General features: G+C 38.2%; 1 protein-coding gene across 1 annotated transcript in view; it reads left to right on the top strand.

Moving 5' to 3' along the window:
• The window catches only part of PRKG2 (protein kinase cGMP-dependent 2), an 89,350-nt gene that overhangs the window by 22,366 nt on the left and 51,264 nt on the right, over positions 1-15,720 (top strand). Inside the window, exons 3-5 of the mRNA XM_077774747.1 lie at positions 3,851-3,964; positions 5,579-5,684; positions 8,578-8,641. Of these exons, the coding sequence (XP_077630873.1) occupies positions 3,851-3,964; positions 5,579-5,684; positions 8,578-8,641 (284 nt within the window). The remainder of the gene's footprint in view (positions 1-3,850; positions 3,965-5,578; positions 5,685-8,577; positions 8,642-15,720) is intronic.

The raw sequence follows: 15,720 nt of genomic DNA, 5'->3' as shown, positions 1-15,720 counted from the left end.
AACACCTTCTCAACTTCTGAATTGTCCCAACTTTTTGAGTTTCAGGGGAAATTTAAAGTGGCTTCCTCAGATGGAGTGGTAAACTGAGACATCTTTGGCCTTTTATTTTATACTATAGTTCCTGGCAATCTTCGAATGCTTTCATGCTTCTTGTCTCCTTAGCGGCCTTAGGTGTAGCGAGGAAGTTGCCTATCCAACCAAATTAATAAACATGTATTGTTCTACTGTATAAAAGATTATTTTCGTATGCTCTGATTCTTTAGACATGCTAGTTTCATAAATATTGGTGTTTATTTGCCGTAAACATCTCTGTAGATTATATTTACAGTTGTTCTCAAGTAATTATTCACCCAAGGATTATTTTAATTCTATGATCTGAATTTAGCCGACCTTCAAGTTTTTAGGGAGAGATGACCCAGAGAAATTTCCCCTTCTTTCAACTTTTCTCTTGGCCATTTCACTTCTACTTCAGCAACACCAGACATTCTGTCATGAAAAGATAGATTATTAACTCAGCAAATTTTTATGGAAGCTGCTAGGAAAAGATGGGAAACTCATGTCAGCCCATTCTGTTTCTTGCTAGTAACTCCAGTGAAAGACTAGGAAGAGGAGAGTTAGAACAGAAGCCAGTATCAATACAGTCATTGAAATCAGGGGTACAGCACACATGGAAATGAAAATTAGACAGTTTCTTATTTGAATTAATTATGGCGTTATCTAAGGACTGACTTGCCTGATTTAACTGAGCAAATTAGTTAATTAAAAATTTCCCCTTTATAATATACAGCATGAATAGCAAATAATAAAAGCATATTTAACCTAAACTTTGGTGTTCCATATAATTCTTCAGTATTTCCCAAGTCCCATGGGACATACTCAAATAGAAAAAATACTTGAAATGCATTAAGATCCATGATATAAACTTGACAGCACCAGTAAGTGGCTTCAATTTAGTTGTAATGGAATTTAGTTGTAATGAGAAATTATTAAATTTTATATTGTATCTGTAGGATTTGGAGCCAAAACGGAGCTTTTTTTCTTACTACAGTATAAGTTCGATCAGAATAAGTAACTAAAAAATGTTTTTAATATTTTTATTCATTTTTTGGGAGACAGAGTCAGAGTGATGTGGGGGAGGGGCAGAGAGCGAGGGGAAACAGAATCTGAAGCAGATTCCAGGCTCTAAGCTGTTAGCACAGAGCCCAACAGGGGGCTCCAACCCAGGAACCACAAGATCACGACCTGAGCCGAAGCTGGCCACTTAACCTATTGAGCCACCCAGGCGCCCCCAGAATAAGTATCTTTTGTGTCTCGTCCACTGTCTCTCTGGCAGTTGTACTACTTCCTGCTACGACATAGGTACTCAAATCAGATTTGGTGAATGAGTGACTGGGCAGAGATGACCCAGAGCTGCTTAGTGGTAAATGAGGAGAAGGAAAGATGAACTCTTCAAGGGAAAGAGAATAACCCACCATTTTCCCCCTCTAAGAATGTAGGTCTTTTTTGCATGTAACTTTTTGTTAGGTAAGGTTTTATTTACACTCATTCAAAGGAAGAGGAGAAGAGAATCACTGGGGCCAGAGAATTGTGAGGAGGTTGCCTGAAATACTGCCACTCCCTTTCCCCAGCTCTTGCCTTGATAAAAATTAGTGTCATGCACTCTTCTTTCTCATGTTTATAAGACTTTATTTTTTCTAGAGCAGTTTTAGGTATGCAACAAAATTTGGAGGGAGATCTAGAAATTTTTCCATATACCTCTTCTCCCCACACAGCCATGGCCTCCACCATTATCAACTCTCACCAGAATGGTGCTTTTTTTTTTTCTTTCTTTTAATCAAGGCAGAACCTATACTGATGTGTCATCAAAGTTTACCATAGGGTTAACTCTTGTTTTTGTACCTTCTATGGGTTTAGACAAATGTATAATGACATTTATCCATCATCATAATATCATGCAGAGTGTTTTCAACATCCTGAAACTTCTCTGTGCTCTGCCCGTTCATCTACCCCAACCCTGTCCCTGGCAACTACTGATCTTTTTTTTTTTTTAATGTTTTATTTATTTCTGAGAGAGAGAGAGAGACAGCGTGATCAGGGGAGGGTCAGAAAGAGAGAGAGACACAGAATCCAAAGCAGGATTCTGAGGCTTTGAGCCAGCTGTCAGCACAGAGCCCGACGTGGGGCTCAAACCCACAAACCGTGAGATCATGACCTGAGCTGAAGTCAGATGCCCAACTGACTGAGCCACCCAGGCACCCCACTACTGATCTTTTCATTTTCTCCATAGTTTCCCCTTTTCCAGAGTGTCATATTGCTAGCATTATAGAGTATGTAATGTCGCCTTTTTAAATGGAATTCTTTCACTGAGTAATGTACACTTAAGGCCCCTCCTTGTCTTTTTGTGGTTTGAGAGTTCTTTTTTTTTTGGGCAGCAGGCAAAGTTTATTAGAATACAAGATTAGAAAGGAAGAATAGTAGCAAAGCCCTCGCTCTCTTTACAAAGAGGGGACATTCGAAAGTGAATGCCCCAATGGCTCATTTCTTTTTAAGAACTCAATAATATTCCATTGGCTGGATGTACCACAGTTTCTCTGTTCATCCATTGAGGACAACTTGGTCATTTCTAAGTTTTGGCAGTCATAAATAAAGCTGCTACAAATATCTGTGTGCAGGTTTTTGTGTGGATCAGAGTTTTGAACTCGTTTGGGTAAAATGCTAAGGGGGCAATGGCTGCACTATATGGTAAGAGTATGTTTAATGTTGTAAGAAAGTGCCAAACTTTTCCAAAGTGACTGTCCCATGTTGCATTCCCACTGGCAATGCAGGAGAGTTCCCCTGGCTCCACAAGTTCACTAACCCTGGAGACTGTCAGTGTTCCAGGTTTTTTGCCGTTCTACAAGGCATGTAGTAGTATTTTCTTGTTGTTTTCATATGCATTTCTCTGATGATGTATGGTGTGAGGCATCATTTCATATGCTTATTTACCATCTGTCTATCTTCTTTGGTGAGCCTCTGTTAGTCTCTTTGGCCCACTTTTTAATCAGATTGTTTTCTTGTTGTCGAGTTGTTAGAAGTCTTTATATATTTTGCAGAACATTTTTGATCAGATGTGTCTTTTTGCAAAAATATTTTCTCATAGCCTGTGGCTTGTCTTCTCATTCTCTTGATTTTGTTTTTTGCATGCACTTTCTTAGCAACTGTCATTTATTACTTCATTTCAGTGATTGAGGGGCTAGACAACCATGCATGTATGGTGAAGTGACTTACGCAAGGTTACACAGCCAACGATTGGGCAGAACCAGGCTGTCAGTGCATTTCTAGTTAACAAGTTAGTCCGTCTCTTTGTGTGGACAGCTAGTGTGTTTTCAAGACGTACAGTAATTCTTGTGTTCCTTGGACAAGAGAAATAGTTTTATGTGCTACATTTTCATGGGGTTGAATGAATTTTAAATATAACACTTGCCATCCACTGCTTGCAGGAAAGAACTTTGTAGCAATGACAATATTAGCTAACACTAACATAGCGTTTTCCACATGTTAGCCATTGTTCTAAGTTTCCTGCCTATGTTAACTTATTTAATGCTCACGACAACTGTCCAAGGTAAATATTATTATTATTATTATCCCCATTACTGACAAAGGACCCCAGGCAGAGTAGGTAACCGTTTCTTTCAATGTGATCAGCTAATAGTGAGTAAAGGGGAGAGCTGCTTTCAGTCTATTCTGTCAATCACTATATTATAAGGAGAATCCTAAGAGATATTGCCTGTATGCTTTGTATACTTGCTGATTGTCTTACTTTTATAATTTATTTGGATTATTTGTGTTTTTCCTAAATTCTGCTTGACAGAGGGTCGACTAGAGGTGTTCCAAGGGGAGAAATTGCTATCATCCATCCCTATGTGGACCACATTTGGGGAACTAGCCATTTTATACAACTGTACAAGAACTGCCTCTGTGAAAGGTAACAGAGGATGAAATGCTCTATTTTTGAATTGTTACACAATGTTTATGACAATTTAAGCCACTATTGAATGCTGAGTATTTCTGTCTCCCATTGTGCCCTGTGTGCTCTTGTTAATAGAAATGCTATGCTTATAAAAGGATTTATATTGAAGCACTTGTCTAAATAATTCAAATTTAAGAGAACTTTTCTATCGGGTGCCTGCATATGAAATATGAAAATGGCTTTATATTATTGAATTATTCCAATGTTTGCTATAATTGCCACTTCATTTTTTTTCTCTGTAAACACTTGCCTTTGGTTCATCCAGAATGTTTGCTTTTCATTCTCTGTGATGTTCCTATCATATTATAAACCAGAAAAATTAATGAAACCAATGAAAATATATAAATATCCAAAAGGAGGTGAAGTAATTAACAAGAGTTTTCATGAGTGACTTCTGGGATTAGTTTAAGGGTTCCTGTTTTTATGGATTTTATTCATAATAATCTTGTGCAGAAGTACTTAGATGTGTTTCTCAGTGTTTAGGACTGGGTTAAGTGTCACAGAATTGCTGTAGTTTTGATTTTAAAAATGCAGATTCTGGGGCTTCACTCCAAACAAATCAAAATCTCTGGCAATGGAGCCTAGGGATCTGATTTTTTTTACTTTTTAAATACTTATTTATTTTTTAGGAGGGGTGGGACAGAGAGAGGGGTACAAAAATCTGAAACAGGCTCAAGACTGCGAGCTGTCAGCACAGAGCCCGATGTGGGACTTGAACCTGTGAACCGTGAGATCTTCACCTGAGCCAAAGTTGGATGCTTAATCTATTGAGACACCCATGTGCCTCATAAGGATCTGTATTTTTAATAAGACTGTCAAGATAAATCTCATTCACTCCCAAGTTTAGTAAACCAAAGCTTTGGATTTTGATTTATTTTATAGGCTCTCATTACTTCTTTTTTAAAAAAATTACAATTGTAATTTCATCTAGATTTTTTAGAGCTGTTACTTCTGTTCTTCTTCCTTGTTAGATTTTATTCTTGCTTTCCACGTCTTTCCTATAAAAGAGTCTCAAACACTGTCTTGCATAATTTCCATGAAAATGATTTGTATGCACTTTATACAAAAGTAACCATAGAGATCCTTAAAAATATATTGGCTCTCATTAGCTACAATGTCTGAACAGCATAGAAAGACATAAAAACATACTCATACACTCAGATCTTTAACTTTCAATTATCTGCTTGTGAATTCTTTACTTTCTGGATTAGCTACAGGCTGCCTCGTTTTCTCTTGTATCACAGCACAAATCTGAAATACATCCTGATGATGTAGTATGTAATTAGGAATTGCAAACTAATTTTGATATCATCCTAAGCAAAACATAATTAGAAAGGAAATCTTTTGCTACTCACTTCCAAATCATGGTTCATTTCAAAGCCAAAGATGATTTTATAAAATTACCCACTATTTATATCACTATTTCCTTTCATTTGCATGTAGAATAATGCAATTTCCAAGAAATATCATTTGATGAGAATACATGAAAAATTTATCAATTAACATTTTGGAATGTTTTCTTAATGTGGGGCTAAACAATATTTTATTATTTTCTTGATTTTTCTAAAGCTATTACCAATGTTAAAACTTGGGCACTAGATCGAGAGGTATTCCAGAATATAATGAGAAGGACAGCTCAAGCTAGAGATGAACAGTACAGAAACTTCCTCAGAAGGTAAGAATAACACATTGTTGGAAAGAGTAGAAGATGGTGTAGTTATATTGCGGATATTTTGTCTTTAACACAATATTACTTTACTAGAACTTTTCTCATTTAAGCATTTCCCACATGACTAAACCAGAGGAACAAAAGTATTCCCTCACCGTAAAGGCCACTATATATATAAAAACATTATATTTAATTCCAACTAGCGTTGCACACTGATTTATTTACTATCTTTCACTAATTGTGCCTTTGTATTAGTGGAGTCCTGGTATATAGTATTAAAAAATGTGTAAAAAGTCCTAAGATATTCACCTGGGTTGCTCAGTTGACTTTGAAAGACATCCTATAATCTGGAAGTGGATAGCAAAAGATCATCTTTCTAATAATGCTTTGCTTAGACTAATACTAAAAGTAATTTATATTACTGTCTTCAATGGCTTTACTTGAGTCATTCTTTTTCTCATTTATGTAACCACACCATCTTCCAAATTACTATTGTTTGTAGCAAATTAACTTGCCAGAAATGTTACTATGTGTGTCATGATGACATAGATCCTTGGTACATATTCTGTGAACTTTTCTGTACCCTCAACAACTTGGATGCATCAGTTTAGAAAGAAACAAATATCTATCTAACTGAAAAAGCCAGTTATCCATATACAAAGATTTTTTTTTTTGAGAATATACATTCTTTATTTAAACTATTTCTGTTTTTTTTTGTTTTTTTTTTGTTTTTTTTTTGGTGGGTGAGGGGGTTTGACAATCTCTAAAACTTCAGTACATACTGTAATGAAATGTTACCTGTGCTAAGTGGTAATAATAAAATATCCTGCAATTTCTAAAAAATAAATTCTAAGCTCTTTTTAATTATAGTGATTTTACTTTGCACAACTAGCCTAGTATATAGTGAGAACTCAATAAATATTGATTGAATGCCTGGTTAATCATCAGTAGAACATTGTAGGTGTTAAGGGTTGTCCTATAGAATCTTGCTGATTTGCCCTCCCCAGAGATAATAAGGACTCCTGGCAGAGAGCTGCAATAATGATGAGTAAGTGCCTTACCCATATGCCAACCAGTGCCTCAGCTATCATGTTGGAGCTCTACCTGAGTGTAGGTAATCTAAACAGCCAACAACTGAGCAACACAGGTCAGCATTTAAAGCTCATGAACGACACTCATGCAAAGGCCAAACAGGGGATAATAACTCAACCAGTCCCTGTGGGTTGCCTCTGAATGTGCTCCCCATTCATTCCCCAGCCTCCTACGTGCGTCTCCATGTCTCCATGGAGTGGTCTGTGTTCTGAAGCTTGGAAGTCAATCCTTGGTAGTCTTTATTGCTTTGTCTCTAGCTTGATTCAATTAACCTTTTTTGAACTTAAAAAAAATGGTTTTATTTTTACAACTCAACTTTTTTTTTCTTATATTGTCAAGTTGGTTTCCGTATAACACCCAGTGCTCATCCCAACAAGTGCCCTCTTCCGTGCCCATCACCTCCTTCCCCTCTCCTCCACTCCCATCAGCCCTCAGTTTATTCTCAGCATTCAAGAGTCTCTCATGGTTTGCCTCCCTCCCTCTCCCCCACTATTTTCCCCCTTTTTCTCCCCCATGGTCCTCCGTTAAGTTCCTCCTAATCCACCTATATGTGCAAACAAATGGTATCTGTCCTTCTCTGCCTGACTTATTTCGGCCAGCATAACACCCTCAAGTTCCATCCATGTGCTACAAATGGCCAGATTTCATTCCTTCTCATTGCCATGTAGTATTCCATTGTATAGATGAACCACATCGTCTGATCCATTTGTCAGTTGATGGACACTTAGGCTCTTTCCATGATTTGTGTATTGTTGAGAGTACTGCTATGAACATTGGGGTACATATTCAGTCATTTTTTCTAATTTTTTTTCCTATTTCATCCATCTGGTTAGTGCAGTCATTTCTCCTATTGTAGAGTTTGGTTATCTGACTCTACTACAGTGTATTTATCTGTCCTCCAATTGAGGGGTGTCTGCAATTACAAACGATTCTGATACATTCTTAGCCAAGTGTCTTGTGCACATGGGCAAGGATCAACTAGAGTTATTTTTTTTTATATTAGATCCAATTATATATTTTTGGAGTAGAATCATTTTTTTCTTTAGGGGCATCAAGTTTTATATGGTAGGAAACAAGTCTTTATCTTATAGAAATTATGTCAACAGTCCTGAGTAAAAATGGGTAAAGTAGAGGAGACATTTCTTTAAAGGAACAGTTTAATCATTTGATTGGTTAATCACACTGAGTGAAATTTCTGATGTTTTTCCCCACATAATAAGTTCCAGTATTCTATTTCATTTCTGTATATTATTACTATCTGTAAAAATGTTCCTATTACATGCCCCTGGCTACTATTAATTTTAAAAGTTGGTACCGTATGATTAATAATCAAGATCATTTCCATGTTAATTCCTACATTCCCCCTGGATTCAGCCTTTACTTAATTACAAAGATTTAGATGAAAATCAGATCCTCCTCAGAAAGCAGAGCTCCTCACTCATGCTAATAAAAGAGGTACTGAGATATGCCAAGAAATGCTTTTCTGGATGTAATTCACTCTGGAAACCAACAACAAATATAAAGTGGTTTTTTTTCCCCAAACAGACAAAATTTGATTTTTTTCCCTTATAGTATCTTACTGTCTTTATTTATTTGCCTATGATAAATATCTGTGATTACATGTGGTTATATAATTTCAGTGTATTTGAAATTCAGTTATTTATGTGTGATATATTTTGGAGGTTTATTCTGAAAAAAGTTAAAGTGCCTTACATTTTTTTAGATCAGGTAAAGTTTTTTTTTGAACTACACAGAAGTGCATATTTAATTCAGGAAGATAATTAAAGGTTTCTTTTTAATTTTGAAGTGTATCCTTGCTGAAGAATTTACCTGAAGATAAATTAACCAAGATCATTGACTGCTTGGAAGTGGTAAGAAATTTTAAAGGAAAAAGTACATTTTATTAAAAGACTTTATTAAAATTTTTTTCTTAATGTTTATTTTTGAGAGAGAGGGGCAGAGCATGAGTGGGGGAGGGGCAGAGAGAGAGGGAAACACAGAGTCTGAAGCAGTTTCCAGGCTCTGAGCTGTCAGCACAGAGTCCCACCCAGGGCTTGAACTCATGAACCATGAGGTCAAGTTGGATGCTCAACCAGCTGAGCCACCCAGGCGCCCCTTATTAAAAGACTTTATAATCTAGTTATTATTAGCACTGTAAATGAATAAAAAGGAAAAGATCGTAGGTCAGTAGGTCGCCTGTCTCCAGAGACCAGGAGCCTTTTTCTATTGTGTAAAACTTTAGATCAACTCACAGGAAATTAAGGGGCTGGGATGCATTTAGGCCACTTTTCTGAAATGTATAAAAGGAAATTGGATTTGCATGTGTAAAGTGACAGTTGATTTACATACTCTAACCTTTTTAGTATATTTTATGAAACTAATCTGACTTACCCAAGAGGCATTTGATTTTCTGCAGTTAATATCACACTCCCATATAGAGTTTTTCTGTTATAAAGGAGTCAATGATGTTTCATTAGGTTATGGTGTAGAGAAGGATATGTTGGAGCTTTCCGGGACAGTCTTCTGAAGCAGGGTATGAAACAAGTCCATACTTGAAAACTCTACACCATGAAAAGACATTTTACAACCCCCTGCATTTAAGAAGCACTTTACCTATTTTAACATCTAGGGGAGAACAGCATATTGGAATGTGTTCAAAAACCCAGAAGAGGCATCACCTAGCTGGTTGGTTCTGGTCCAAGACTAGCCAAGTCTTTTTGTGAGTAAAGCTTTTATAACACGTACCTTGGATTCTAATGATATGCATTATATGAAAACCTCTTCAGATTTCAGAGATTAAAATTCGAAGCAAGTAATTTGTCTCTGATTTTTGGTGCGAGGAGGGTCAATTTCATTGAAACCAAAATGGCTTTTATGGAATTTGAAGGTGGTGAGGAATAGTAAAGAAGTCACATGTTGACTTGAAGCTTTTGTAAATCTGTTCTCAGTGGGAGATATAAAAATCCCTGCAAGACTGATTGTTGACAGATTCATGCCTCTGTCAATCACAATATGCAATGCAAACTATTATCTGTTGAGAAGGGAGCACTGACCATTTTATCCTTAAGTGTAAGTGACACCAGTAATGTTTCCATTTACAATTCATGGAAGCTGTCCAGCAGTTTATCAAGGACAGGCCATGATGACACAGTGCCTGGCCTTGTGTCCCCAGAGTGTTCAGAAATGAAGTCATTTTCAGGAGGACTGCTTTCCCTGGATCTCTTGGGATTTTCCCAATGTAACATTACCCAATCACAGATGTTACAAATTAATAATTCATCCTAATTTCTGGGAGGGTGTATGTGTTTTTGTAAAGCTGGAGAAGCCCTATATATTTTCTTTTGTTGTTAACGGAGAAAATCTGTTTTTAATATAATACTAATAGAGTAGATTCACCAGAGGGGAATTCCATGCTGACAGCAAATATTAAAATTTAGTATCATTAAAAATAAATGGTAAATTAGACATATTTATAGCAGCCACAGGCAATAGCTACAGAATATATAGAAGGGGCACAAGTCCAGTATTAATTAACACACAATTTGAGTTTGAAAGTTCTCATCTTTTAAAGCACCCTGGAAAGGCTTTATTATATCTCCACATTTGCAGACAGCAGCACGGTTTATAAAGGGCTCTTTATGCGTCCCTGGCAAACAAATGTGTCTCTATAGCGTGTGAAAATTCTCAAATGCAAAAGTGATTAGCAAGGGAGTAATGGGATCTATTTAACACTAAGAAAAAGCACATAATTTACCAGCAAAGCTTGGACTAATGACCCATCAACAGGGTCCTGACAACAGCTAATCACTAATGCATTGGAGTTATACCGGAGCGCCTGCTGAGTTCCAAGACCAGCTGTCCCGCAAACTGGCTCCGTGATCTTTGAGAAAAACAGGCTGAATCTGGCCTGCTGTTTAGGGATTGATTTGGAAGGTTTTTAATTTTTATGTGGGGGCAGGAAAGGGGTATCGGAATTTCCCACTACCAAGCAGTTGACCTGAAGTGTTTGTTAAGACTTTGACCATTGAACATCTAGACCAATGGTTCCAATTGTTCAGTGCTCCAATTACATTTCTTGCTTTAGCTTAAATCACCCAGTCCTTTCAATTCTCACGGCAGATATCCCCTTGAAGCCTCCTCTTGTGTTCTGATGGGAAAATAGTACCAACATATTCGAGAGTTAACTAATGAACATCATAAAGCATGATACAGATTCTGAATGCAATACAAGTGTTAATGGTAATGAAAATGATAATGTGAATTCTGCACCTGCCAGTTAGGCAGTATGGAGCGCAAAAGTGGTCCGAGTCTCTGTTCACACACACAGGAAGCATGGGATTTGACTGTGGTTGATTGAAATATCACCTCACCCTTTGTTGCAGAGCTTTGGTGTGTGACTCAGTGACCCTCTGTACTGTGCCTCTGACGTACCATCTTTCATGAAACTGGGGGTGTCATAGAAGCGGGGTAGGGGTGGGGTTGTATGGAATGTTGTTGCCTTTCCTTACTCACATCACCTGTGGCGCTGCTTCAAAGGCATATTTCTAGGTACCATCCCGCACTTACTGAATCAGAAACTCTGGGATATTGGCCCAGAAATGCACACTGAATACGTCTGTAATTCTTATGCTTCTTAAAGTTTGAGAACCACTAGTTTAAAGTTATGACTAGAATATGTATATTTAGAGCCTTGCCCATAGTCTGTCTTCTTCATTCAGGAATTTTCCGTTTTTCGTAATTTAAAAAAATCTAGTTTTCTTTCTTATAGTTCCTGTTAATACCTACAAAACCAGAGGGTTTTCTCATTTTAATGATTACATCTGGAGTCATAAAGAAACTTGAGATAATTGTGGATTTTGCCTGTTTATGGACCAGTTGGCTAGAGGTGGGGCAGTTAGGTACAAAAGAAAGTTCAGTAGTCCAAAGTCTGGAGATTAATGTTTATGGTCAAGCTTCTTTCACTAATCGCTATCAATTAATTATGATAAGCATAAGGGTTTTCTCGTCTACAAAATAAGGGCAAATAGACCATTTCTCTATGGGCTCTTTGAATATTTCAGTTACAGATTGGCTAAACAGTTGGCTCACCCAAGTTAGAGGAAGTTCTGTTCATTTTCATTTTGTAGGCTCTAGTTCCTTGGAAATCAGCAGTCAGCTACTAAATTTTGCATGAGTGGTTGATGAGGGTCCACCTGATCCAGGTGTATTTGCTTTAAAATTTCTAAGATGTTTTATCTGTCATACTTGAGCAAACAAAAGAAAATATCGGTAACAACCCAAATAACTATACAGTTTTTTAAACAACCAACATGTGTTCATAGTCATATGATGCAGGGAATGTGTGTGTGTGTGTGTGTGTGTGTGTGTGTGTGAGAGAGAGAGAGAGAGAGAGAAAGAGAGAGAGAGAGAGAGGGAGGGAGAGGGAGGTACTTCTGATTGTGGATCATCAATACTTCTTTGTAATGAAGATTTCTTGCCACACACTAAAGACTCTAAGGAAGCCTTAGGCTTGCTTTTCGGTCTTTGTTCTCCTTCACCTTTGGTTTTTCTTCTGGTTTTCTAGATACTATTTATAGGCATTCAAGTTCTACCATTTTCTAGATATCACAGAATGAGCATTTTCTTTACAGTGAAAACCTCTTTGCATCATTAACTATTGCATTTTCTTTAGTTTTATTCTGACCTTTACCTCTTAGTCTGCCCTGGTATTGACTTCCTTATTTTTCCCTCTTGCTGTACACTCCGTAACTACTCTTAGGGGTTTCCATCTTTTTTAAGAAACATCTTTTTCAGGGGTTCCTGGATGGCTTAGTCGGTTAAGGCTCTGACTCTTGATTTCAGCTCAGGTCATGCATGATCTTACGGTTTGTGGGATCGGGCCCAAACCTGGCTCTGTGCTGACAAAAAGGAACTTGCTTGGGATATTCCCTCTCTATCTCTCTCTCCCTTTCCCTCTCCCTCTACCCCTTTCCCGCTCATGCTTTCTCTCTCTCAAAAATAAATAAATAAACATTAAAAAAATTAAACATCTTTTTCCGACTCTGGGTCACAACTCATTAGTAGATCATGAAATTAATTTGTGGGAACTTTTTTTAAAAACTATCAGAGTAGTACGTATTAGTATTATTTGAATATGTTTTGATTTTATATAAATGTCTATACGTGTGCATACTCCCATACGTGTATTTGGGTGTGCAGATAAAATGTATTTCCTACTGTAGGTCATGGTCAAAAATGCTTGAAAATCATTGCTGTTCCACCAGATAGGATCTATGGCTTCTTGGTCCTATGAGGGACCCCTTTGCAGTGTAACCGCAGGACAGTAACCACACTGTTTGCATTTCTCTTTTTGGTCTTGGTGACCACCCTGGCTAGACTGCCTGCACTCCCCAGTGGACAAACACTGGCCAGTCTAGCATCAGAGCCAATGCTTACCACTATGTATTTTTGGTCTGACCTACATCCACAGCCTTTTCTGATCTATGAAGTTACTGTCAACACACTGGGAGGTATTATTTATCTTCCTCCCATGGTTTTGGGTGACAAAGAATCTTCCCAAGGAAAAATACCGCTAGGAAGTTTGCCCCTTAAGAAACAATAAAGCTCTTTCTCAGTGATCCCTTTTAAGCTTCCCCTTAGCTTCTCTGACAGGAATTAAAGCCACACATCTGCACACACAAAATGCTTTATAATAACTGAAGAACAGGGGTGCCTGGGTGGCTCAGTCAGTTAAGCATCCAACTTTGGCTCAGGTCATGATCTCATGGTTCGTGGGTTCAAGCCCCATGTCAGGCTCTGTGCTGACAGCTAGCTCAGAGCCTGGAGCCTGCTTCAGATTCTGTGTCTCACTCTCTCTCTGACCCTCCCCTGTTCATGCTGTCTCTCTTTCTCTCTCTCTCTCAGAAATAAATAAAAACATTAAAAAAATAAAGATTAAAAAATAATAATAACTGAAGAACAGCCTAACAGCACTTTAGAAATTCTCTATGTTCTTGCGGCTCCTGGGTAGCTAAGTCAGTTAAGCCTCTGACTTGGACTCAGGTCATGATCTCACGGCTCATGAGTTCGAGCCCCCAGTAGGGCTCTATGCTGACAGCTAGCTCAGAGTCTGGAGACTGCTTCCGGTTCTGTCTCCCTCTGTCTCTGCCCCTCCTCCGCTTGCACTCTGTCTTTCTTTCTCAAAAATAAATAAACACTTGAAAAATAGAAAGAAAATAAAGAAATTCTCCATGTTCCTTCTGTTCCATGTGGGTAGTGGGGACTGAGCTTCGGATGGGAATAGGAGAGACTATAGAGCAGACTCTCTGAAACAGACATCTGACAGGACACCAGCCTTCCTAGGGAAGAGGCCTGAACATTAGCTGCATAAGGGAGATGCTGACCTGCAGTGGCGTGGTGGTCTCTCTTCTCACTCAGACACCAAGGCCTATGAGCTTTTCAACGGCAAAACTGAGCTTGTAGGTGGTGAACGTGTGTGATAAAGCTAAACTGAGAAAGAATAAAGAGTTGGAGTAAGCAAACTGTGATGCAAAACACTCAAAATACCATTTTCCAAATAAAGTAGAGCTTTGTCTCTTGCTCACATTACCATCCAGGGAGGATAGTCCCAGTTGGCTGCACAGAGCTGTTCAGAACTCAAGCCGAGGGCTCCATGAGCCTCTCCCAAGATCTCTCTGTGAAGACACCTGCCTGATATGGCTCACGGACCTGGCACGGATGTGGCACACATCACTTCTGTGCAGGTTCTCTTAGCTCGAAGTGAATCACATAGCCACAGCTAACAGGGAGGCATTTTACCTGGTCAGCCATGTGTAGTGTGGAAGGCTTTGATGATGGGCTCACAGGCTCTTTCGCAGAGACTCACAGTCACCAGGTGCCTAGTATGGACAAAATATGCTATCAGGTGCTTAGGAACACGATCTCAAAGTTAGGTGTGGTGGGTCATATGGTTTTAAATTTATAGCAAAGTAAACTGAGGTTCAGAAAGTTTAAGTTACAGCTAAGCAAACTGTTATCATCCTCCTCCTCAACATGGCAGTTAGTTTTACTATGTTTCAGGTGCTTTTAATGCACCAAAACATTGTGTTTAATTGGCTTATTTTTGTAGGCAGAATGGACTCTCCCTCCCCCAAATCTCCCAGAGCTCAATCTCTGGAACGTGTGAATGTGTTATGTTACCTGGAAAAAGTGACTGGGCAGATGTAATTAAGGTTCAGGACCTTAAAATAAGGAGATTATTCTGGATTATCTAGATGGGAAGAATATAATTACATGAGCCCTTAAAAGCAGAGAATTGTCTCTGGCTGGAGTGAGAGAGATGCAGCCTAAGTGGAAGAGAGATTTCAAGTCTGAGAAGAATTTGATGAGCCATTGCTGGTTATGAAACCCAGGGGGCTCTGTGCATGGACCTAACAGAGATCTCTAGGAACTAAGAGGCTAAGAGCCAGCATGGAAGTGAGAACTTATCTTATAACCTCAAAAAACTGAGTTCTGCCAACAACCTGATTAAGCTTGAAAGGGGATTTTCCCTCAGAGCTTCCAGAAAGGAACACAGCCTGACAATTTGAGTTCAGTCTTGAGAGACCCTTGACAGAAAAATCCAGGTGAGTCATGCTGTGCCTGGGCTCCTTTACCCACAGAAACCGTGAGATAACAATGAGTGGTTTTTTAAGCCACTAAGAAATGTGTGGTTATTTGTAACAGCGGCAATAGAAAACTAATATGCTTCTCTAAATCTTTAAAGGTAAGTGTTCTTATTTGAAATTCAAAACAGAACTGGGATTTGAATCTAGACCTGTTTGGTTTCAAAGTACCTTTTTCCCTAAGATATTATGCTTCATTCCATATGTTGAAATATCTTGTAAAATGAATGTCGTGCTATGTAAATAAAAGGTAGGTTTAGTCATATTAGGAGTGACATTTATTTAAAAAATGTAAGTAGGTTTTACGA

The sequence above is a fragment of the Crocuta crocuta genome, unplaced genomic scaffold (assembly GCF_008692635.1).
Source record: "Crocuta crocuta isolate KB4526 unplaced genomic scaffold, BGI_CrCroc_1.0 scaffold237, whole genome shotgun sequence".
Taxonomy (NCBI): domain Eukaryota; kingdom Metazoa; phylum Chordata; class Mammalia; order Carnivora; family Hyaenidae; genus Crocuta; species Crocuta crocuta.
The sequence above is the reverse complement of the archived record's forward strand: the minus strand, read 5'-3'. Positions and strand labels throughout refer to the sequence as shown.